Genomic DNA, 23,009 nt, shown 5'->3' with positions numbered 1-23,009 from the left:
CAAACCAATTTACTGAGGAACAAATAAAACACTGAAAAAAGCCAAACAATAACATTTTTAAATTAGCTGACTTATATATCATGTTTAACCTGAGTAACGAAAGACCACGGGGGTTTGAAAATTATAGGCTGGGAGTCCGGTGTTCTCACCAGCTCTAGTAAGCCTTGAACCCCGGCTAGCTATCGAGCTGGTGGGTAACAGACGTCTCCGAAAACATTGGAGCGCTTTTGAAAATATGTGGTGTCTTGATAAACTGAGCAGATATTTGAAGTTTACACAGCTACATTCTCGCCTGAAAATATGTTAACAGTTTATTTTGTGAACCAGAAAGAATAAGAGTAATATTAAAACTAAGTAGCTGCCGCCATTGTTGGAAACTGGAATTGGCAAGGCCGCGTCACTGTAACGTAATTGGCCTACAAATGCGGCCTCCGAAGGATGGAGGTCACTGCTTCTTCTTATTCTTCGGGGGTTTAACGGCAGCTGGCATCCCTGGACATGCAGTGCTACCATCTTCTGATTCAGCCCGTTATTACACTCTTAAATCCTACTACTTATTCCTGCGTCTTTCGGGATCTTACAAAGCTTCAAACAACGCGTCGACTATTAAATTAGTCGTCAACGATTTTAATAGTCGACGTAATCGTGACTATTAGACTAATCGTGGCTGCCCTAGTATTGAGCTTTTCCCCACAGTAGCTACTCAAACTGAAAGAGTGTGTGTGTGTGTGTGTGTGTGTGTGTGTGTGTGTGTGTGTGTGTGTGTGTGTGTGTGTGTGTTTTTAAACACATTCATAGAGTACTTCATGCTGTGAACTTGAATGCTTTATATTCATTGGATCCACAACTACAACCATTTCAGAATCACTAATGTCTCTGGACTGCGGGTGGAAGTTAAGGCACCCACAAGGAGAACATGCAAACTCCACAGAAAGGCCTTGGCCAACAAGAAGAGTCAATCCAGACCATTTTTCCTGTAAGGCAACAGTGCTAACCACTGTACCGCCCAAGTATGGCAATCAACTAAGACCAAGCATAACTTTTATGAATGTTTATCATACTTTTCCGTTCTCATTCATTTGCTGTTTGCTAAACCGTGTATGCAGTATAAAATCCCCACTGACTGCTCTTAAACAGCTATTAATTTAATCTAAAAGATTGCAATGATGACATTAACAAGCAAAATGCCAATCACTGCAGTGACTGTTGTGCACTTTTTCAGAGTCAGTAATAAACTATGGTGTAAAACAAAGGTTTCAATTAATAAAGCAGTTCTGCTTTATTAAGACAAAACATAAGGCTCCTATGGCTGTGTGAATATGGGAGAACAACAAGTTTCAATTTTACTTGGCTGATGTTTTTTGCTCTAATAACTATAATTAACAGTACACAAGTATTTTTTTTTATCTTTTCATTAATGGAAATTTCATTTTGTATATGTATAATAAAACACTGACCTTTTAATGGCTCTACACCTGCTGCAACAGGTTACAGATACTATTGTTCACTTTACCTCAAGTCTCAATGTAAATGCTTAAAGTTATTGTACTTTTGTACAAATATAATCAAACTAAAAATGAAAAGCAGTATGTTATAATTCATCTTATGTTTTACATGTTTGTGACACTGTAGTGACACATCCAAAACCATTTTAGATGGCAATAATGCTACTGTATCTGTCTCAGGTTCTTTGAGCACTTTAAATAATGCTGACAGCTGAGTGGGTCATGTTGGAGCTAATGAGGACTGAACAACAGTTCAGTATCTCAGTATAGTTTCTCTCTGAAATTACATAAATGCACGAATAAAGGAAAAAGCAGATTGTTACCCTCTCAGATTACCAACTACTACATTACCATTATGAGACAGACAGAGTTGTCCTGGCCAGTAAATTAGTGACGCATTAGGTACAATACTATATTCACACACAGCACACGGGCAAATTGGTCATGGGTTAATCAGCTGCCATTCCCATTATGGAGGCTTGGGACCAGCACTATGAGTAAACCAGCTTTTGATCCCCAGACGCAGAGTTTGTGTCTCCTCTCGGCCTCAAACCAGGTTTACTTGTTAGTTAAGTTGGGCAGCAGCGACTGGTGGAAAAACTTGTAATGCGAGTATCTACAAAAGCTGCCAGATGGCTGAGAATCCAAGCTTCCAAACCTGTTATGAAGACAAACGGCAGGTGCATTTCCTTTTCCCCCCCATTTAGAATTGTGTTATTTTACAGTTCTAATACTTTACCTATTATTCTACAACATAGAAATAATGGAAATAAATGTATCAATATTTCCCCCCAAAGTTTTGGGCCTACAAGCAGTCAGAGCAGTTTGTGTCAGAATTAGAAGCAAAACAAAGGAAATAAAACGTGTATTTTTTAAACAGACTATCATCAATCATACAGTCATATTGATAAGAAAATCCACAGGATGCTGCGCAGTCCTCTGCAAAACAAAGTACACCCTTACTTCTAGGAATTAAGAGAGTAAGTAGAAGCCGTACATTGATCTGGAGGAGTCAGGCGTGTGTTAACATAATGCTATGATCTTCCTGGGAGTGAACATACCAGCAAATTCCCCCCGAGGTCAGACCATTTAATACTCAGAGACATTAAAAAAAAAAAAATCAACATCCTTTGGACAAACAAGAAGAAAGTGGAGATGTTTGCCCATAATGCACAGCACCACATTTGGAGAAAACCAAACACAGCCTATCAGCACAAACATGTAATACCAACAATCAGGCATGTTGGTCGAGGGCTGATGATTAGGGTTTGTTTTGCAGCACAGGACCTGTGCACCTTGCAGTTATTGAGTCGACCATGAACTCCTCTGTATGCCAAAGTATTTTAAAGTCAAATATGAGACCATCTGCCTGACAGATAAAGCCTTGCTGAAACTGGGTGAAGCAGTTGGTCCATGAACCCTAGAACAGCACCAAATCGACAGCAGAATAACTTGGACATTAGGGTGGAGCAAGGGGTGTTGTGTTCCAACCACCCAGACAAAGTCCAGACCTAAACCTGAGTGAAATGCTTTATTGCAACCTTAAGAGAGCTTTGCATAAACAAATGCTCCCAGCCGTGAATGAAGTGAAGCAATGTCGTAAAGAAGAGTGGGACCACAATTCCTTCACATTGATATGAGAGACTGATAAAGTCACACAGAAAGCCATTACTTCAATTGTTGCTGTTAAAGCTGGTTTTACAAGCTACTGAATCATGGGGTGTGTAGTGTACTCAGTTCTCCCAAAGGAATGCACAGAGTTCTGTGAAAACTCTCTTTTATATGATTATACATGATTTCAAGCAGAAGATAAATGAATTACTATACCTCATGTTGGTGTATGTTCCCCAAACAGCTAAAAGAGAGAAAGAGAACACATAATAATGGCATCATCATGAATGCAATACGAATAAACAGAGCAGTGCCACATTGAGGCAGCTAGACTTTCAATGATAAACACAAAAACCGCTGAAGACAAACAAGTAATGAAAACTGATCCAATTGTTTTTTCAACTACTGCTGTACAGTTTCACAAGTGGATCTGAAATCACTGAGCAATGAACTTACTATAGCAGTTAGTGTCGTTATTAGAACTGTCACATTTTGACTGTGTCCAATCTCTGAACACTTGCAACAAATGTTTATTCTCAGTATTAATTAGCCTGCTCATTACTTTGTCAATTTTTCAGATTAATTCCTAAAATATCCTTTAAATTTCCCAAAGGCATTAGAAACAATTATATGAAATCAAAAACATCCAGAGGGGGCGACTTGTAGGCAGTCTACCCTTTGAAAGGTGCACTCTGGAGGACTAGAGGACTGGGGGGCTTGGCCACCCAACAGTTGGTTGTTGTCACACGAGTACAGTTTGTCATGAGTGAAAATAAACTGTAGAGATGGCAACTTGGCGACAAGAATAAAAGATTTTTTAAAAATCGTACGCTTACAGGCAATATAGGCGATCAAAGCGAGGGCAAAAAGCAGCTTCATGATTCTTCTGTTTAAGCTTGATATCATCCAGATGATCCGCTTCATCATCCGCTCAATGCAGCAGGACCAGGAAACAAGCGAACCGCACGTTCAGGTCCAGCTATAGCATTTTGTTTTACAGCGGTTCATGTCCTCGGTGTGTCTCGGTTTTACTGGGCGGACAGGCTGGCGATGGCACCACAAATTCACAGAAAGTGTAGCCTGGCGGGGCAGGCAAGGGACAGATGCTACGTCCTGCTACGTCAACACCGAGCGGGAGCAGTTTACGTGGCTAGCAGCGCACGCACAGGTAGCACACAAAAAGGTGGCAATCTAAACCGTGGAGTGTCAACGTTCACAACTACGCCTAAACTTATTCGCTGACCCCATTTATACCCACACGGAGAAGGCGGTCATATTAGCTGCAGTACATGGCTACTTCTTTCGTACGCGGATGTGACTATCACACAGCTTCAAACTACTGTAACGCATTGATAACACTACGGACAGTTAGCCGTTAGCTTCACATTAAGCTACGCCTGTATAACAAGATTCTAAACTAAATATAACTGTCATTGAAACAATAGCAGAAATAAGCCGTGGCTAACGTTCATATTCGAATAAGCACCGCGAGAATAAATAAGTCGCTAATTTTAACCCCACTGAAATGTCGAAGTTTGCTCCTCTCGCCTGGGCCAAGGAATAACAGATGAGCGACTGCTCGATGCTCGATTAAGCAGCCTGATTTTCTTGCAGCCTCTGTGACGTTCGTGAAATGTTGTGTGTGTACATATATACAATTTTATTTTTTAATTTTAGACATATCTTCCCCAAATTGTTGTTATTTGTAGTATTTTTTTTAATTCCATTCTTTAAGAAGGCGTAGCTTTCAAGTTCCAAACTCATTTCTTTTCATAACACACAATGGCTCATTCATTGCGCTACTTTCCAGTCTGAAGTGAACCTTGTTGAGTTTCCCATTTAAACCACTGTATCCCATTTTCCGCTTACTTGTTCTTGTTTATATACTACTGGGCGTAGTGTACCTGGAATCGAGTATTTTAACCGATGCATGAAACCACACATTTATAGACATAGGTTTTAACGGCTGCCGTTTTCTTTGTGAGTAGTCATCTTCAAGTCAAGTCATCTTTATTTATATAGCACATTTAAAAGACATCAAGTGTCGGCCAAAGTGCTGAACAAAGGGAGAATATAATGAAAGAATGAAAGTAGAAAGAAAACATTTTAAAAAAGAATTGTAAGACATGTAAGAGTATATAGCATATAATGTACATGCAAATATGCACATACATATACAAAACTGTACACATTCACGCACAACTACACATATGTGAACATAACATATATGCACATACAACATCATCCAATAAGATAAGAGACCAAATAGACAGAATAAAAAAGGATATCAAAGAGACCCGAAAGCCTTGGAAAATAGGTAGGTCTTGAGATTCGATTTAAAGACTTCCAAGGATGAAGAGGATTTTATGAAGGGGAGAAGACTATTCCAGAGTCTCGGGGCAGCAATGGAGAAAGCCCTGTCACCTCTAGATTTGAGCTGGGAGCGTGGAACTGATAAAACCATCTGACTGGAGGAGCGCAGAGATCAAGTGGGTAAGTGCAGGCTAAGAAGATCTGAAATGGAACCTGGAGCCATTTATTACACAGCGTGCTGCGGGATAAGCCTGTTCTAACGTTTGAGTCTAAGGTTTATTTTTAGCACCTGAGGCTCTTTTTTGCTTTTCTTCCGTAAATACTCTGCGTCTTCCACGTGATTCAGTTTATTTTGAAAAGTCTCAACAGGATCTTGAGCTTTATTGTGAAAGGTTTATGTGGAAAATAAACGAGCGGACACGCGGTGATTTTACCGTCGTTGTGATTAGGTGCTTGTCCATCTGTAGTGTGGTAATATTAAATATAAGAGAAAGGGAGAACTTTAAGAAATTAATATAGCCACTACAGTGACCATCAAAACGATGAAAAAATATTGCCATAAACAGTTTATTTTGCGACACCACGGAACAAACGATAATGTAAAATGAAACATAGACGTTTTTCGCAGCCCTAATATATATATATATATATATATATATATATATATACATATATATAAAAACACCCAGCACGCCCCTGCGGGCGGTTTATCCTTCAAGCTCGGGTCCTCTACCAGAGGCCTGGGAGCTTGAGGGTCCTGCGCAGTATCTTAGCTGTTCCCAGGACTGCGCTCTTCTGGACAGAGATCTCCGATGTTGTTCCCGGGATCTGCTGGAGCCACTCGCCTAGCTTGGGAGTCACCGCACCTAGTGTTCCGATCACGGGGACCACCGTTACCTTCACACACACACACACACACACATATATATATATATATATATATATATATATATATATATATATATATATATATATATATATATATATATATATGGCATAAATTGTCTAGTCTGTGATATATCTTCATATCCCAACAGTTATTATTTTGATTTCCATTACCACTACAAAGAAGCTGACATTTGCTGTTTCAGATTAAATGTCTCATTATGAACAACAAAACACTGTCATTACTTATTTAATGAAAATTAAGCCAAAATGCTCCCCGTGCAGCTTTTTCGGTGTGGTTTCATCGGTCTCTCACATGATGAATTTTGTCTCACTCTTCTTTCCAGTGTTCCCTCAATTCTTTGTGGTTTGTGGGATTTCGTTTATCTACAGCTCTCCCAGCACAGCATTTCAGTCAAGTGGAAGTCTGGACTTTGGCTGGGTTATGGCAACATTGTAACATTGCTGCTGTTCTTGGGTTCATTGTCCTGATGCATGAAGAAGTTTCAACAAAACTTTAGCTGTCAGACAGATGGCTTCACATTTGACTCTAGAATACTATGTATACTGGTATGGAGAGGAGTTTATGGTCGACTCAAAGAGTACAAGGTGCCCAGGTCCTGTGGCTGCACACAAACCCAAATCAACCCCCCTCTACCACTGTGCTTCACATAAGATGTTTGTGATGATATGCTGTATATGGTTTTCTCCAAATGTGGTGCTGTGCTTTGTGTCCAGCTTCACTTTGGCCTTGTTTATCCAACAGACATTGTTCCAAAAATCTTGTGGTTTGCTCTTGTCTTGATTGTGCTTTCATGAGTCTCAGACCTATAGCTTTTGAGTTTTTTGCAGTTTCTCTGAATATTGCATGGTCTGACCTTAGGGTAAATTTGCTGAAAGGTCCAATCATAGCGTGATTGTGACATTGTCTTGAACATTTTCCTCTTGTTAATTCTCTTAAAAATTGTCTTCAAATTGTTTGGAAGCAACCTTATAACCTTTCCCATACTGATGAGGAAAAAAACAGTTGCGAGAAGGATTACTCTAAGATTACTGCTCCTTCCTTGGCATTGTGTTCACGAACACCTGAATGCTCCAGACCTGCAAACTGTCAAAACTTATGCTTTCATACAGGTAAATCAAGTGCATTTTGTTAGCAATATCTTGCTGCTACTTAACCTCTTAATTCATATGGAAACAGCAAGGGTAATACCTCAATTTCTTACATGCATTTTGGCTGAAGTTTTGTCAAATAAATGACCAGATCTTTTTTCTTTTCTTTTTTTTTATCATGTCCTTAAAACTTTAGAGGATTTACTTTACTCTTATTCATTTGATTTGCAGGCAAATTTTCAACAGTGACATCAAAATAACACACTTCATCCCGCTTGATGGCTGATTTAACTATATATTAACTCATGGGCAATCTAGATCCACTTATGAAGGCTGGGTGTAGGGCTTGCTGGAGGAGGAAGCTATGATAAATATAGACTGAGACAGTTCATATCCTGGTCGTGCTTGAATACTGGGTAGAATATGAGCCCTCAGCTTAGGATAATCTGTTTGCCCAGGTCCTGAAGTGAACACCTCATTGACCATTGTCTACCAACCCACTTGAAAGTCTTATGGGGAAAACACTGGATGAAAAATAAAATTTTCCTGTTGGCCTTTTCGAGTGTGTGTCCCTTTTACATTCTAAGCACACACAAAAAACAACAACAAAGATGCTTTTCTTTCTACCTTTGATGTTTTTTTCCCCCTTTTTGTTGTTGTCGTTGTTGTTTCAGACAGCCATGAATGAATAATTCTGAGAGTTCCACATGAGCAAAGATGGAGATGGAAGTCTAACTTTCAGTGGGGGGGAACAGCTTTTTTAAAACCTTATTCTGGGTCCAAATCAGCAAATCTTCAATCTATGCAAAGGATTCTGTAGAAAGTGAGTTACAGCATTTAGCTTCTAGCTCTCATATTGATCATCAGCACATTATCCTGGGATTAAACACTGTACATAGGCTTACAGGAATATTATTATTAATGTTTAATGTTGTTGTTTGTTATTGTATTATTATGCGTTGTAATTGTATGTATTTGTTGTTTGGACTACATTGTTGTACATTGTGTGCTAAATTGCTTATTTATCATTTTTGTCTGACCTGTCACGGGCTTCAGATGAAAAGTAGCCTTCTGGCTAAATCTAGCTTACATTGAGACATAGCTCTGTCCCCTTTAAATACATGTATTCAAGTTCCAAAATACAGATGTTCATCACCCGAACTGCTGCCTGACTCTGTGCATTTCATTCTGTGAGATACTGTGAGAACCAAACAGAAAATTTTGCTTCATTTTTTCTTTTCTTTGTCAGCACAACCTTCAAATGCCCCTCATAAAATCAAACGCAAACATTTAGAGCACTTCACTTGGCAGTGGTCTCAGGCTTAGCTACAAAAACTGGATCCCTAAACTATGTCCTCCCTTAAATAGCCTGCTGCCCTAATTATGAAGGGCAACATCTTAGTTGTTGTCCATCCAAAGATGAGATTTAATTGTAAAATAAAATAAAATGTAAAAAAAATTCCCTAGATCAGGGGTCTCAAACAGGTCCCATGTCCTACTGATTAACCCTTCCCCCACAGTTGTTCATAGTATAGTAATAAAGTCAAAGATAAACAATTAAATGGCAGAGTGGTTCCTGCCCCCCCCCCCCCACTATCTACTATATAAATGTGTTTTTCTGTTTATAAAATGTCCAGGATAAAAATAAATTAAAAACGTAATAAATAAAAAGGGGGATTTTTCATGAATTAACACAAACTTTCCACTTTATAACTACAGTGTAAGCAATGAACCACTAAATCTTTTTCTGTAAGTTTACACATTTCTTATCATTTAAACCCAAAGAATCACACAGACAGCTGTAGCTCATTTACTACAGCAAAATCTTTATGATGTAGGAAAACTGAGATGTAATGTTGAAATTGCTCTTCTTATATTGAGATATCTCAGGGGTAAAATGTGCAGCTAGGGGTCTTCCACAAGCCAGGGCCACTTAAGATAGGGGGCTGTATGTGGCCCACGATGTAAAATGAGTTTGACATCCCTGCCCAAGACCCTTGCCCTCAACGTGACCATCACAGACATAAATAAAAGCCTTATACTACCCCCAGACCTAATTTCAACATTAAGCCCCACAGCGGAAAAGCAGCAGCTGCGTTAAATTTCCGCACACCCTATTTAAACTTAAATAGGTCCTCAGAAAGATATATGTACAAACAGACACGCATATAAAGCCCCCCTCACCCCCCACCACCACCCGTGGATCCAAGCATCCCACTACCCTGTGATGTAAGACTCGCCCTGCCTTTAAAAGTCCTGGCGCAGAGCCCAAATCGCATAACACCACTGGTGGCACAAGAGTCTCCGCTACGAGCGCGGATTACAGCCAGTCTAAAAGTGGTAACTTGAAGACGAGAGAAATAAACTGCTGTGGAAAGTAACTTGATAACTGGGATGAATTTTGTTAGATTGCCCAAATTATATGTAATAGCGCGTACTGTCAAGCTGGTTCGCGGAGAGACGCGGTGAAAGCGGAGGAGGCGTTGTGTTAAAGTCACGTTAAGGTGACACTTTTTGGTTACAATGTATTTTTTAACATTCCTGCCAGTTCTCTAAGAGTCGGCAGCCAGGTGATCGCTCTCAGGATCAGCGGAGGAATACGCGTTTGTTGCACATGAGCATGGAGTAAGATGGAAGCTACACGCGCAAACTTTACAGATGCGCGATGTGACCAGCGCTGCCGAGTGAAGCAAGCTCCAGAGTGAAGAGAAACTGATGGACTGAATGGACGGCGGCATGTTTTCTGGTCAGGTTGGTCTGAATTACAGCTTCAACCTGAGCGATGACCGAGATTTGCTGGACGCGCCGGCGGGCTCGGCGAAGCTCTCCCCGGCGGGCTTTGTGGTGCTGTCCGTGGTGCTGGGCTTCATCATGACTTTCGGCTTCCTGAACAACTTCATTGTGTTGCTGCTGTTTTGCAAATTCAAAAAGCTGCGGACACCGGTGAACATGCTGCTGCTGAACATCAGCGTGAGCGACATGCTGGTGTGTTTGTTCGGCACCACTCTCAGCTTCGCCTCCAGCATCCGCGGAAAGTGGCTGCTGGGGCGCAGCGGCTGCAGCTGGTACGGCTTCATCAACTCTTGCTTTGGTAAGTTCTGCTTTTTTGAACAGCTCAAAGTTTGGGATGTTGTGGTATTTGTCAACTCATGCACCGTTTTACATTTCTGGAAATAAAACTGTGCGAAATATCTGCTGTTTTTGCAAAATGTATTATAATAAGTCACTGAGACACTGAAGTCAAAGTTGTGGCAAATATGCTTTATTTCACATCGTCAAATTTAATTAGTTATTAGTTCGCTCTGTTGTGTTTGTCTGCGTAAGAGTCATCGGGGCTGATGGGGATGGATTAATAATATTTTCAGTAGACCATGATACTCCCTCTTTAAATTACTTCGCTTTAATAAAGCCATTGGTATTCATTAACTTGGATTGTTTGCACAATGGTTAGTTTCTGTCATTATTCCAAGTAGCAGCTTTCACAATAATAATGCATAATAATAAGAATCTGTACATATAATGATAGCTGAGCCTGATAGATAATCAAACAAGCGCTCTTTGGATGGATCCAGATTCTTCTTCTTTTTTTTTTTTTTATCAAAGAATTGTGACCCAAAGTCTGTCCACTGAACAAAGAGAAGTACATTTGACGGTTGATGTCTTTCGGTAAACAAATTATGTAACGGTGACACTGGTTCTGACCTCAGACCTGCGGGTTTCATGTCTGTACAGCCCATCGCGTTTCTTTTTAAGTCTGCTTATCGACAGACACTGCCCGGAGCGTATCTCCAATCACACTGGCCAGTTGGTCCAGCGCTGCACTCTGACCTTCTCTTCCTCTGTCTCCAGAGGGAACGGGGATTGCAGTCAGATTTGAGTATTATTGTACTACATTGTTCATGAGCCCTCCATCCCCTCTCGTATTAAACTAAAACATCATGAGCTTTCCAGCGTTTCTTAACATCTGGCTGGTTTGAGCTCAAGGAAGAGTGAAAAAACGAGTTTGTATTTTACAGTTTGTCACACAATGCATTGCATACTGATTTATTTAATGACGTTTAAGTCCGTGCCCCCACACGGACTTATTTTTTATTTTTTGCACTTTTACTGTGTAGTTCATCCACCAGGAGGTGGTAGTGTCACAACCTGGATGCACTGACCCTCATCGCATTTATCAGAGGATATGAACTCTGGAACTGTAGCCATTTGTATTTATTTCTGTCTGACAGATTTAGGGCAATCTCGTGTTTTCATGTTAGGAGGGGAAACGTTTTTCCTACATTTGGCTTGCCCAGTGTTGATTGCTTTTTGGGGTCAGGCTCATGTCTTTGCCACAGTTTGGTAAGGAAAGTTAATTCTGACACAATTGCTGGAACGTAACTCACCCACTTTAGTCTTTTACAGTGTGGTTAATAAACTCAAATCAAAGTGCAAACTGCTTGTGCTATGCTAATAAGCATGATCCATTGTATGTGATTCGTTTCCTGTTTATCACAATGGAAACACAAAGCCTATAAATGTCACTGGACTCTCATGCTACTATAGCTGTGTGTAGGAAAAAGGAAATGATCATTTATGAGACTCCTATAACTCAGGTTGAGTTATAGGAGTCTCATAAATGATCAGACTTCAGTACACACTCAGTAGCTGCCGAGACCTTGTACAGTGTAGGTCTCATTTTCATTCTTGTTGTGGCTTTTTAGATGATCTAGTGCTTTTATGCTTTTACTTTATGCTTGTTGATATTCAAACTTTTGTCATTACACATTCTTGACCCTGATGAAGGCCACAAGCTGAAACGCGTTGATCAATTATTAAAGTTGTTCATCTTCCCTCAAGTGTTGACTTCCTGCTTTGTGATTTCATTACACATTCACAGTTGAATTAATAAAATTATATACACCGAGTTGTTCTCATGCTAGTAAAATTACTTTTCATTTCAGTTGCATTTTTTTTATTATACTTTTACAGATTTTCATCTGACCTCACAAATGATATTTAGACTCTTATCATGAATACAGAAATATGTATTATTTTAACTTATCTCTGTTTCCATATCCTCTGACGGTGGTGTTTTCCTTCTGCCGGTGCTTGTGTGCTGGTTTACATCTGTTCATTTACCTTCTGTGTATTGTAAAACCGGATATGTCAGCAGGATATGTTGAGGCGGTGAATTTTCATTTGTCTTCACGCTATGTTTTAAAGTCAGCAGCGTGCTTTGACTTTATTCTCCCCTGGGCTTCTGCATTTTTAAAACTTGAACCAGCATGGTAACAGCTCACTGCTTATTTTACTGGTGTCAAGAGAGAAGATGCTGGAAAGCTGACAGAAGTCGGTAGATACAAAATATTTGCCACATAAAGTTTGCCAATATGAATGCAAAGAGCAGCCATACTGTTAGTCAAACTCCCAGCACCCCCCACCCCACCTACCCACCCACTCACCTCTACACAGACACATGCATGCATGCAAGCACGCACAGATAGAGGAATTACAATTTTGTAAACACATTTTAACACGGGGAGCATAGAGAAAGTTGGTTTAAATGACTTTAAACATGGCGTGGTTGTTTGTTCGAGATGACTCGGAGTATTTCTGATCTACTGGGAGTTTCCCACAAAACCATTTCTATGCAGAGATGAACTGAGACAAAGAAGATGTCCAGTGAAAACACGCGTCTCACTCCTGTCAGCTAAGAACAGGAAACTGAGGCTACAGTTCACATGGATTCAGCAAAAGGGGGCAATAGATGATTGAAAAACACTGCCTGTTCTAAGCATTTCTGCTGCAGCGTTCGGATAGTGGGGCCAAAAATTTGTATAAACAATATCAAAGCATGGATCCATCCTGACTTCTATCAGTGGTTCAGCCTGGTAGGGTAATGCTATTTTCTTAGCACACTTGGGTCCCTTAATACCAACTGATGGTTTAAACCCCACAGTCTGCCTGAGCATTGTTGCTGACCGTGGTCATCCCTTTATGACTAAAGTGTATCCATCTTCTGATGGCTGCTTCCAGCAGGTTAATGCACCATGTCACAAAGTTCAAGTTATCTCCAACAGGTTTCTTGAACATAACAGCGAGTTCACTATACTCAAATGGCCTCCACAGTCATCAGATCCCAATCCAATAGAGCCCCTCTGGGATGAGGTGTAACAGAAGATTCATATCATGAAGGTGCAGCTAGCAAATCTGCAGCAACTGTGTGATGCAGTCATGTCACAATGAACCAACATCTCAGGAATGTTTCCAACACCTTGTTAAAATCTATGCCACAAATAAATAGGGTAGTTGTGAAGGCAAAATTAGGTCCAACCTGGTACAAGTTGTACCTAATAAAGTCTCTGATGTGGGTCTTATGCTTCTTTGTTAAACATTTCTTAATATGTTGTTGTAAGAAATCGTATTCACAAGCAACCTGTATGCTCTTTCACACCATACATTGTTCCTATACTTATATGACATGTGTGCAGGATGTTAATATGTTTGTACCAATGATCAAACACTCTTACCTCGTCCAGTACATCCTGTTCTCCCAAGTCGCTGTTTTGTTAAAAGACCATTACCGTCAGTGTCACATAGTGTGCGCTTGAAGATGGCAGAACGCTTTGAGTGTCAGCAACCATTATACACTGATTGTTCATTTCTCTCTTTCTATATATATCGTTGCCATTATCATCTCCCTGTTATTCCTTCATCATATGAGGCAGCATAAGGGCTGATTCAATATATATAACTGCCAGAGAGTCGCACAACATAACAGATCACAGTTTTTCTTGGCCTGAGGCTAGTTTCAAACACGGGTAAAATTAAAAACAGGGCTAGGCAAACCATCATATACAGATAGAGAAAGCAATCAAGACATAGACAGTCATGCTGTCTTTTTGTACAGAAAGTAGAAAGAAAACAGAAATGTTGAAATAATACATTTTATTATTTTTTCCAAAGCATCATTATGACCACATTACAAGAACTTACAGTATTCCTAAAGACTTTTGAAGTATAGTTGTTTCGGTGTTCTGACTCCTGTCTTGTACTTACGCTACACGAGTGGGAAGGTGGGTGACAACAAAGAGCAGGAAGAATGTTTTACTTTTAAAAGTCCGGTGATCTGCACACACTCAAGTAAACAGCTGATAAGAAGAAAGGACAATACACAGGGTGTAGTCTGTTTATTGTTCAAGGGCCTGACATTCACTTAACCTGACTTCTTAAAGCTTTTAAGCGACCCTACAAATCACTGGCTTACACCACTTGAGTAAGAACCTTGTAAGAATAATGATGTTACTGATGCTTTTGTTGCAAGCTGTAAGTGCTGTATATCATGATTAGGTATATGCTGCATGTGTGTGTGTGTGTGTGTGTGTGTGTGTGTGTGTGTGTGTGTGTGTGTGTGTGTGCAAATGCATCACATGGGAGTAAATGAGGCAGTGTGTTTAAGAAAACAATGGCTGTAATGAAGATCAACGATCTACATCCCAGAATGAAGATAAAGCAACTTGTGTTAAGAGACACCCAAACATAAAGATTTTGATAGTCAAAGTCAAATTTATTTCTATGGCACATTTAAAGACAAGCTCTATATATAAAATAATCAAATGACACAAAAATGTAGAACAAAATGACAGAATTTAATGAAGGAAAAAAAAAAGAGAAAACCCGAAGAAGAAGTAGCACTAAGAAAAATAGTCAAAACTAATTTGGATTTAAAAGCCAGAGAATAAAAGTTTTATTCTGAGTTTTAGAGTTAAATCAAGAGTTAAAGGAGTTTTGCTTTTCGTAATCATTGTTTTCTTTTTAGCTTAAAAGCAGTAAGTGGGGATTGATGTTTCCTTCTCTCTACACATTGTAAAGTAGCTAACAAAGTCATATAACTTACTAACAGTTTTACCTCAAAACTACTGCATTTTCTTTGATTTTAATCACATGTGAACAGAATTTTCCGGAAAAATAAATACATTTATGACAGAAAACAGCATGTTTGGGAGGATCATTAATGAATTATTAACTGGGATTTACATATTGGTTTATCAAGTGAAAGATCTCTGCTCTGATATAAAGAGGAGACACAAATCCCTTTCGGGAAGAGCATCCAGTGTACAAATCTGCCAAATTAAACATGTGGTGACCTGCCGTCAATAAGAGAGCAGCTGAAAGTAGCTCTATTAATTTCATGAACTTTCTTTCATGACTAATGAAAGGAAGATTCTTTTTTTTAAACAAGACTATTATCTCAAAAACCTGGTGGTAGATATCCTTGTAGATGCCAGGGAGGGAACAGAAATAGGAAAAAACAGAAATGGGAAAAACAACAACGGAAATAGGAAGAAACAGATTTCCTAAAGCACAAGGAAAGTGTTTCTGGGGAGACAATAACCTGACGGACCAGTTGCAGGAACCCAAAACATGGTAGGTGTGTTTTTATCATGATTCATATATTACTGATGACGGATTTTAAGGCTAATAGTTAGACTAACACACTTCTCATCTTTTCTTTCCTCACAAAACCGATAAATCCTCCACTTTTAAGTGTCTCCCAGTGCAATTCTTAGCATATTTTGGTTTCTGCAACTGGTCCGTCGGGTTATTGTCTCCTCAGAAACACTTCCCTTGTGCTTTTGGAAATCTGTTTTTTCCCATTTCTGTTTTTGTTTTTCCTATTTCCGTTGTGTTTTGTGTGCTTTTGCAGCGTTTTTCTTATTGCTGGTGTTTTCTTAAGTTGCAGTCTGTTTGGCTTCTCAGGGCCACCGTACTAATCACGGTAAACACATAAAAGTTAGCTGAACTTAAAAGTTCATTAGAACTTTAATATTCTGATTATATTTGACATTTAACTTTTTCCTACAATAAAAACCAACATGTCTGATACTTAAATAAAAACATTCTCTGTTACTTTCCAATTATGTCTTTCTTGGGAATAAACTGATATAACTTACAACAAAATCACATTTTCAGTTTAGCAAAACTCACAATTTATCGTTCACCTTTGTAATCCTTTTTAATTAAACAAAAGCCAACAACTGGAATTTATGAAATTCCATACTTGAGAAAGTTATGCCTCACTTGCATTCTCTAATGAAATATTTAACAGCTTAAGTACATTTTTTCAGTTTAAAAGTGTTTTCTTGGATTCCAGCAATAACACATTGCACTGTTAATATTCATGAAATACTAAAAAGAATTCATTTTAAAATAAATGTTAATACCTAAGGGCAATATGTACTTTTGAATATCTGAATATCAGATTTGATTAATTATCCTGCAAACTGTTGAAACTCTAAAATGCTAAAATGTGCAAACACTGTACCACTGATTGGATTCTATTAGTTTTTCTGTATATGTTTGGTTAACATTCACATTGAAAACAGTGACTGGCAGGAACTAAGTTGACATATGTTACGGAAATTTTAACAGTAACCTGCAACACAGCCAGTGAGCGTTTTGAAACGGTTTAATAACATATTGCAATATGGAGAGAAACCTCCCAGCCAAAACACTAGCATCATCTCTGAAATTTGACGTCTTATATACACCATCACAGACACTCTCAACCAAAGAACATTCCACAGCACATCACGTCTCCCTATAGCTTCAGTCCAGCTCAACCTGGACCCTTTCCCACCCTAAGAAAAGTTACGACCACCCATCACCTCCCTTAAAGCAAGATGTCTGGAGATCTTCCAGTCTACAATGGGTCCTCTGTGAAGGTGCAATAAAACTTGGGGCCTTGTGATAACATTCTACATGCATGCAAACTGTCGACAGTACTCTTACTATACTAAAGAGAGAAAGTGATATTACTATTACTATGTGATATGATTAAAATATGTGATTAATACATGAGAAAAGAAATCTGCCACCACACATGATTTTTATTCCAAAAAGAATCAAATAAACCTGAAATATTAATCATTAAATATGGTATTTATTTTTTGCAACCATCTACTATGCCTAAAGGAGACACTTAACCACCGCAGCGCTGTCTTTCTGTGTTACTTTTGTGGATGTTAGCAAGTTTTACAGGGACTGACACTGACCCAAACATTATTTGATGTCCTCATAACAGAAGGGGCTATGGCTGTCTTATACTTTATAGTAGCTAAAGCCTGTAAGCTGCAGAACCTTAATAACAGAAGATATCAGTGAGGATGAGGTCAGAACAACAGATTGATTGCATGTCTGTTGTATTTCTTTTTTACTTAGCCTTAGCAAGAGTGACACAAAAAGGCAGGGAAAAAAGCCACAGTTGGAGGGTGGCAGTGCATCTGTTATATTTGGGTTTTTCATCTGAAGGTGATGGTTCAGCCACAAAAAAAGCTAAAAACAACACGATAGAATGAGGGGTTGCTTAATGGATGTCTTAACGTTGTTTTAATTGCACTGGCAATTGAAAATATTTGTATTTTCCCAGGAAAATGAGACATCCAAATATACATGGAATACAGTATATAAGGCAGAAAGAGTGCAACTGTATTATTGTAGGGTCAGTACCTTATGCGCCTTGAGGCAACTCTAATTGTGATTTGGCACTATGTTAATCAAATTGAATTCAATTGTACAAGCTTGGATGTCAATATTTGATATGACACTTATTCTTCAACACAGCCTGAAACCTCTTAGGCAAGCTGACTGATTTCGTCTTCTTCTTCGTAGCCTTCAGAGAGACTTTATCCAAGGACAAATCTCAAAGCTGTTCTTTAGATTTTGACTGCCTTTTGTTCTGTTTTCTGCCAAGATGATCTGACTTCACTGAGGTGTGGGGAGGTGAGTCTATGACAGATAATTGCAGGTCTCTCTGGGAAATGAGATTTAAATCTCAATAGATGAATAAAGGATAATAATCAAAATCTTACAGTACTTTTCTGTGTTTACAATTCCCTTAATTTTGACAAGATCCCAAACGTCACTGGCTGAAATGACGTCCCAAATCATGAAGAGCCTCCACCGTTTTTTACTGATGTCTATACATGTTCACTGTTCCTCCAAACACACTAATGGTTTGGATTCATCATTCCACAAGACCCCTTGCCACTGAATTTCAGTGCAATTCTTGTGTAATTTGCCATAAATCAGGCTGTTTCCCTTCCTTAATAATGGCATCTTGACATCCATCTTTCTACCAGAACATATCTGTTGAGGCTTCAGTGGATAATTGAAAAGCCATATGCATCCCCCAGGTCCTATGTCAGGTCTTTGCTAGTTGTTTTCCTGTTTAAGGACAGGACTTTCAGATATTGTTCAACAGCTATAGATTCATAGTCCTTACACTTCTTTTGTCCTCCACTTGTTCACTTTTGCCAGTTTTTGAACGACACGCTGCACAAAATGCTGAGCTATACTCCTTGGGAATCGCCTTGTTGTTGCAGAAATGCTATTTTATGCCTTTCAAGCCGTGTTATCTTTGGCATTTTTTCATATATTCAGGTAAAGAAAGTGGAACTAATTGTGTTTCTGTGCAAGCAATGTAAAGTCCTATCCCATTTCTTTAATATGAGATTACAGAAGCTCATTTTGTCAGTCTGGTACTAATAAGTGGAGCAGGACTTCATTGGTTTTTAAGCATAAGGTCTGGCAAGGATCTTATCCCCTTACCTAATGGCAGTAAGGGTGTCGTTGCCTAGCCTGTAGAGGACCATCCATGGATATGCCTCCATGGTTTGCCACTAAACATGTTGAATGCTGTTAGAGGCAGCATAATGTTCTCCACGGTTCTTCTAGACCAGGGCTGCCCAATCCCAGTCCTCAAGAGCTACTATCCTGCAGCTTTTAGATGCATCCCTATCCAACACAGCTGAATCAAATGGTTTGATTACCTCTTCAGCATGCCATCATGTTTGGCAAAGGGCTGATAACAAGCCATTCATTTGATTCGGGTGTGTGGGAACAAGGATGCATCTAAAAGCTGCAGGACGGTAGCTCTCGAGGACCGGGATTGGGCACCCCTGTTCTAGACCATAGGTGTCAAACTCTGGCCCGCGGGCCAAGTTTGGCCCGCAGCCTAATTACATTTGGCCCGCGAAGCCATACCAAATTACTATTAGCGCTGGCCTACTGGTATTATACAGCTAATATATATATTGTTTAGTATTAAGCTTTGCTTGTTCCATATTCAGTTTTTCAGCAAAACTTGTTTGAGTCCATAAGAAAAGATTCATTCTTATATATAGAGGAAAAAAATTTTTTTCAATAAATATTAACGTTAGCCCGCGACTTTGTTCCAGTTTTGAATTTTGGCCCACTGTGTATTTGAGTTTGACACCCCTGTTCTAGACCCTTTGACATCTTTCACATGTGCTCTTTCACAATTGCAAAAACTGGTGAAAAAAAAAACAGTCAGAAAAGCATTTCCCATGTCACCGACTTGCAAGTGTTGCAATTGCATAAGTATAAATTTGGATGTGTTAGGATTAAAATACAGTGTACTGAAAATATAACACATGCATTTAATATGGGTTTATAAGTGTAATTACAGAAAATAGTTTGCCCAGGCAGAGGATGAGATGACATCTCCTAATTTGTTCAGTTTTTGGGGGCTCGATTAAGTGTTAATATTAAGTGTCATGTTCAATATACAAGTAAGAGGCTGACATGAATTCTAATTACACCAGACACTTATAATTACATTATCTCTGACATGACATAAACACAGCCTTGGGGTGAATGTTGGAGACTTCAGTAGCAGTCCTGTAACTTGCAGCTTCATAATGGTTTAAGCATTAAAGGAATGATATGAATAGAAGATATTAACATATTGTACTTTAAAAAGGAATTTCCACAAACGTGCCACTCTATAATTTTTGGCACACACAATAGTAGAAGGTACTGAGATAAAGTGGCAGTTGAGAAACTCAAGAAAATCATTATATGTGATAACCAAATCTGCCAGACTGAAGCTTTGTTGACCACGTTTAAATCTGTAATGGTAGATTGATAAGCATCTGCACCATTTATTCAAAAATGGAATGGTTTGACTGAAAAAAAGGTTTCAAATATTTGATTTATCAGCTGGTATGTCTTTCTGGTTTCAGTGCTGCATATTTTGCATCTCTGGAATTTCAAGAGAAAATGTCTCCTAACAGTTCATTTCTTAAATGCCAGGTTTGTTTGAGCAATGAGGTCTTGCATGGTAGCTTTATTCAGCTAGCTACATAAACTTTATTAAGTGGATGTAGTTGCGTTACTTCCCTGATGTTGCTTGCTTTTAAAATTCAACCAAAATGTGTTTATGTATTTGTAGAGCACTATACAAATACATAAGCCGAAGCTATGCAGAGGGATAGAAAGATGGAGAGAGATAGAACATGTAAAACATATGAATACATATCATTGTGTATGGCATTTACACATAATTATTATGGAAATGGAACAAACAACAATTAGAAGCAAAAAACAAACAAGAGAAGAGTTGTTTCCCATGTTCACAGCTGTGTTGTTACATACAGTGGCTTGCAAAAGTATTCGACCCCCTTGAACTGGCAAGCTTTAATTGCAGCAAAGTATTGACTCAGGGGGCTGAATAATTACGCACACCCCACTTTTTAGTTATTTATTTGTAAAAAATGTTTGGAAACATGTATGATTTTCGTTCCACTTCTCACGTGTACACCACTTTGTACTGGTCTTTCACGTGAAATTCCAATAAAATTGATTCATGGACCAGACTTTGTCAAAACAGAGGTAAAACTGTGGGAGTGAACTCTTTTATTCTGTTCTGCAATGACTAATCTTTAGACAATATGTTAAACCAGGGAACAACCCACTTGAAATATAAATAAACAAAAGGTTAAGAGGATCCTGCAGACATTGTTTGTTGATAATAAAAAGTTTTAGGCACTGTAATTTAAAGGAAATAACAGATGTGTCTCATCTTGGCACAACTGTCCAGGAAGCTTGTTCCACAGGTGAGTACCATAAAAACTGCTTCACTTTTGTTTCGTTCTAAATATGGGAATGTACATAAATGGTACGTTCCCTTTAACCTGAGCGTTCTGGGTGTTTTGTGAGGCACGAGTAGATTAAATGCTTCGTAAACTTGTACCAGTATTTTTAGGATCTGTCCTTTGACACACAAAAAAACCAGTGCAGAGATTTGAAAATAGAGTAATGTGCTCAAGATCAATAAAGATACTCTTATAATATTCTCATCTGTATCTACTTCAAACATGCATCCATTTTTAAAAAATATTTTTTAATTTTTTTTATCTAGCTGTGAAAATCTAGGCCATAGTCCAGAATGCTAAGATTTCTGGTCTGGATTTAAGACTTAAGCATCTTTTATAGACAGGCTTTTATAGACTTTCGTTCTTTTTTTTTTCTTTTTCAATAAAAACAATTTCAGTCTTTTCTGAGTTCATTTTCAGGAATTTTTGGCATATCTACTCAATAATTTGTTTACTGCAACTTTTGTGAAAGTGTAGGGGACCATAGTCCTGAGGTAGCACCGATAGTTGTGTGTCATTGGGTGTTAGGACTTTTTGACCTGTCACTATTTAGATGAATATTGTTTATTACTTTAAAGACATCTAAACTGAACATACTGCACAAAGTGACATCGGAATGATGTGTTGTTGTTGGGGTGTCGTTTTTCCGGTGTACAATTTTGGTCCAATGAAGAGGTTGTTTTGTAACGCCAGGTTACGTCTTTTTCTGACGTCTGCTTAACATCTAGTGTTGATATCCGTCCCTCTGTGTACAGGCTATTTATAGTCCAAATGCGGTCGTTGTCGATGTCTTTTCAATGTCAAACCTACTAATTTTTGACATCAATTTAATACTGCTTCTGGAGGCTCTGTAGTCCCATTTTTTAAGAGGCTGGAGGGCATGTTTTCTGTACAGTAACAGTAATGCACGAGGGAATGCTGAGTGATCAGTGGATGTCCCCAGCTTCTCACAGCTAATTTGCAAAATGTGTGCATCAACAAAGACTGTCAAGCAGGTAGTCCAGTTCATACATGCATACTTGTACAAACTATTCATACTTTCTGTTGCAACTTCTCTCTCAGTCCAGCTACCGATCACAACCACATTTATTTGCTCTTACAATCAGCTCTTCATAATAAAACAGGATACTTACAAAATGAACCATATATAATGCAAATGCTCTTTGAATCTTATTAAACACGTTGTAGTATGAATTCCAAAATTTATAATATTACATATATTAATCATATAAATTTCCTGTAGCTGTCATAGACGTCTACATGTCGACATTCAAACTAGGTCCACAATTTGGATGCCCAACCATGAATGTCGAATAGATGTCCAGAATAGCTCCTGGACCGACAGACCCAATATAGACATGAGCTGCATGTCTATCAGATGCCCAGTGTTTATTGGGAAAGGTATTAAAAAGAGCGTTACCCATTAAAAAATGGGTAGACAAAAATGGGTAGACAATGTAATGTAATTTTTTATTAAGAAAGCACCTTCTGATTCTACTGTCCGCAGAGATGGTCAAAAAAGACACCCTATTGTCAAAGAGAGCAGTATCGGCCACAGGCCTTTGGAAATAACTAGGTGTAGGATATGATACGAGTCTGAAATGATCCAGAATACACAAAAGTTCTTTGGTAATGCTATTGC

The 23,009-nt window shown here is 38.8% G+C and overlaps 2 protein-coding genes across 2 annotated transcripts in view; one reads left to right on the top strand and one right to left on the bottom strand.

Annotated features, from left to right (window-relative positions):
* uxs1 (UDP-glucuronate decarboxylase 1) overlaps positions 1-4,719 on the bottom strand; it is a 34,794-nt gene extending 30,075 nt beyond the window's left edge. The window contains exons 1-2 of the mRNA XM_004551288.6: positions 3,953-4,719; positions 3,333-3,360 (exon numbers count right to left, since the gene is read on the bottom strand). Coding sequence (XP_004551345.1) covers positions 3,333-3,360; positions 3,953-4,043 — 119 coding nt within the window. The 5' untranslated portion in view covers positions 4,044-4,719. The remainder of the gene's footprint in view (positions 1-3,332; positions 3,361-3,952) is intronic.
* A 5,018-nt stretch (positions 4,720-9,737) lies between these two features.
* Positions 9,738-23,009, top strand: part of tmtops2b (teleost multiple tissue opsin 2b) — a 29,840-nt gene continuing 16,568 nt past the window's right edge. Inside the window, exon 1 of the mRNA XM_004551285.4 lies at positions 9,738-10,518. Within this exon, the coding sequence (XP_004551342.2) occupies positions 10,152-10,518 (367 nt within the window). The 5' untranslated portion in view covers positions 9,738-10,151. The remainder of the gene's footprint in view (positions 10,519-23,009) is intronic.

Source organism: Maylandia zebra, linkage group LG16 (assembly GCF_041146795.1).
Source record: "Maylandia zebra isolate NMK-2024a linkage group LG16, Mzebra_GT3a, whole genome shotgun sequence".
Lineage (NCBI taxonomy): Eukaryota > Metazoa > Chordata > Actinopteri > Cichliformes > Cichlidae > Maylandia > Maylandia zebra.
The sequence above is the reverse complement of the archived record's forward strand: the minus strand, read 5'-3'. Positions and strand labels throughout refer to the sequence as shown.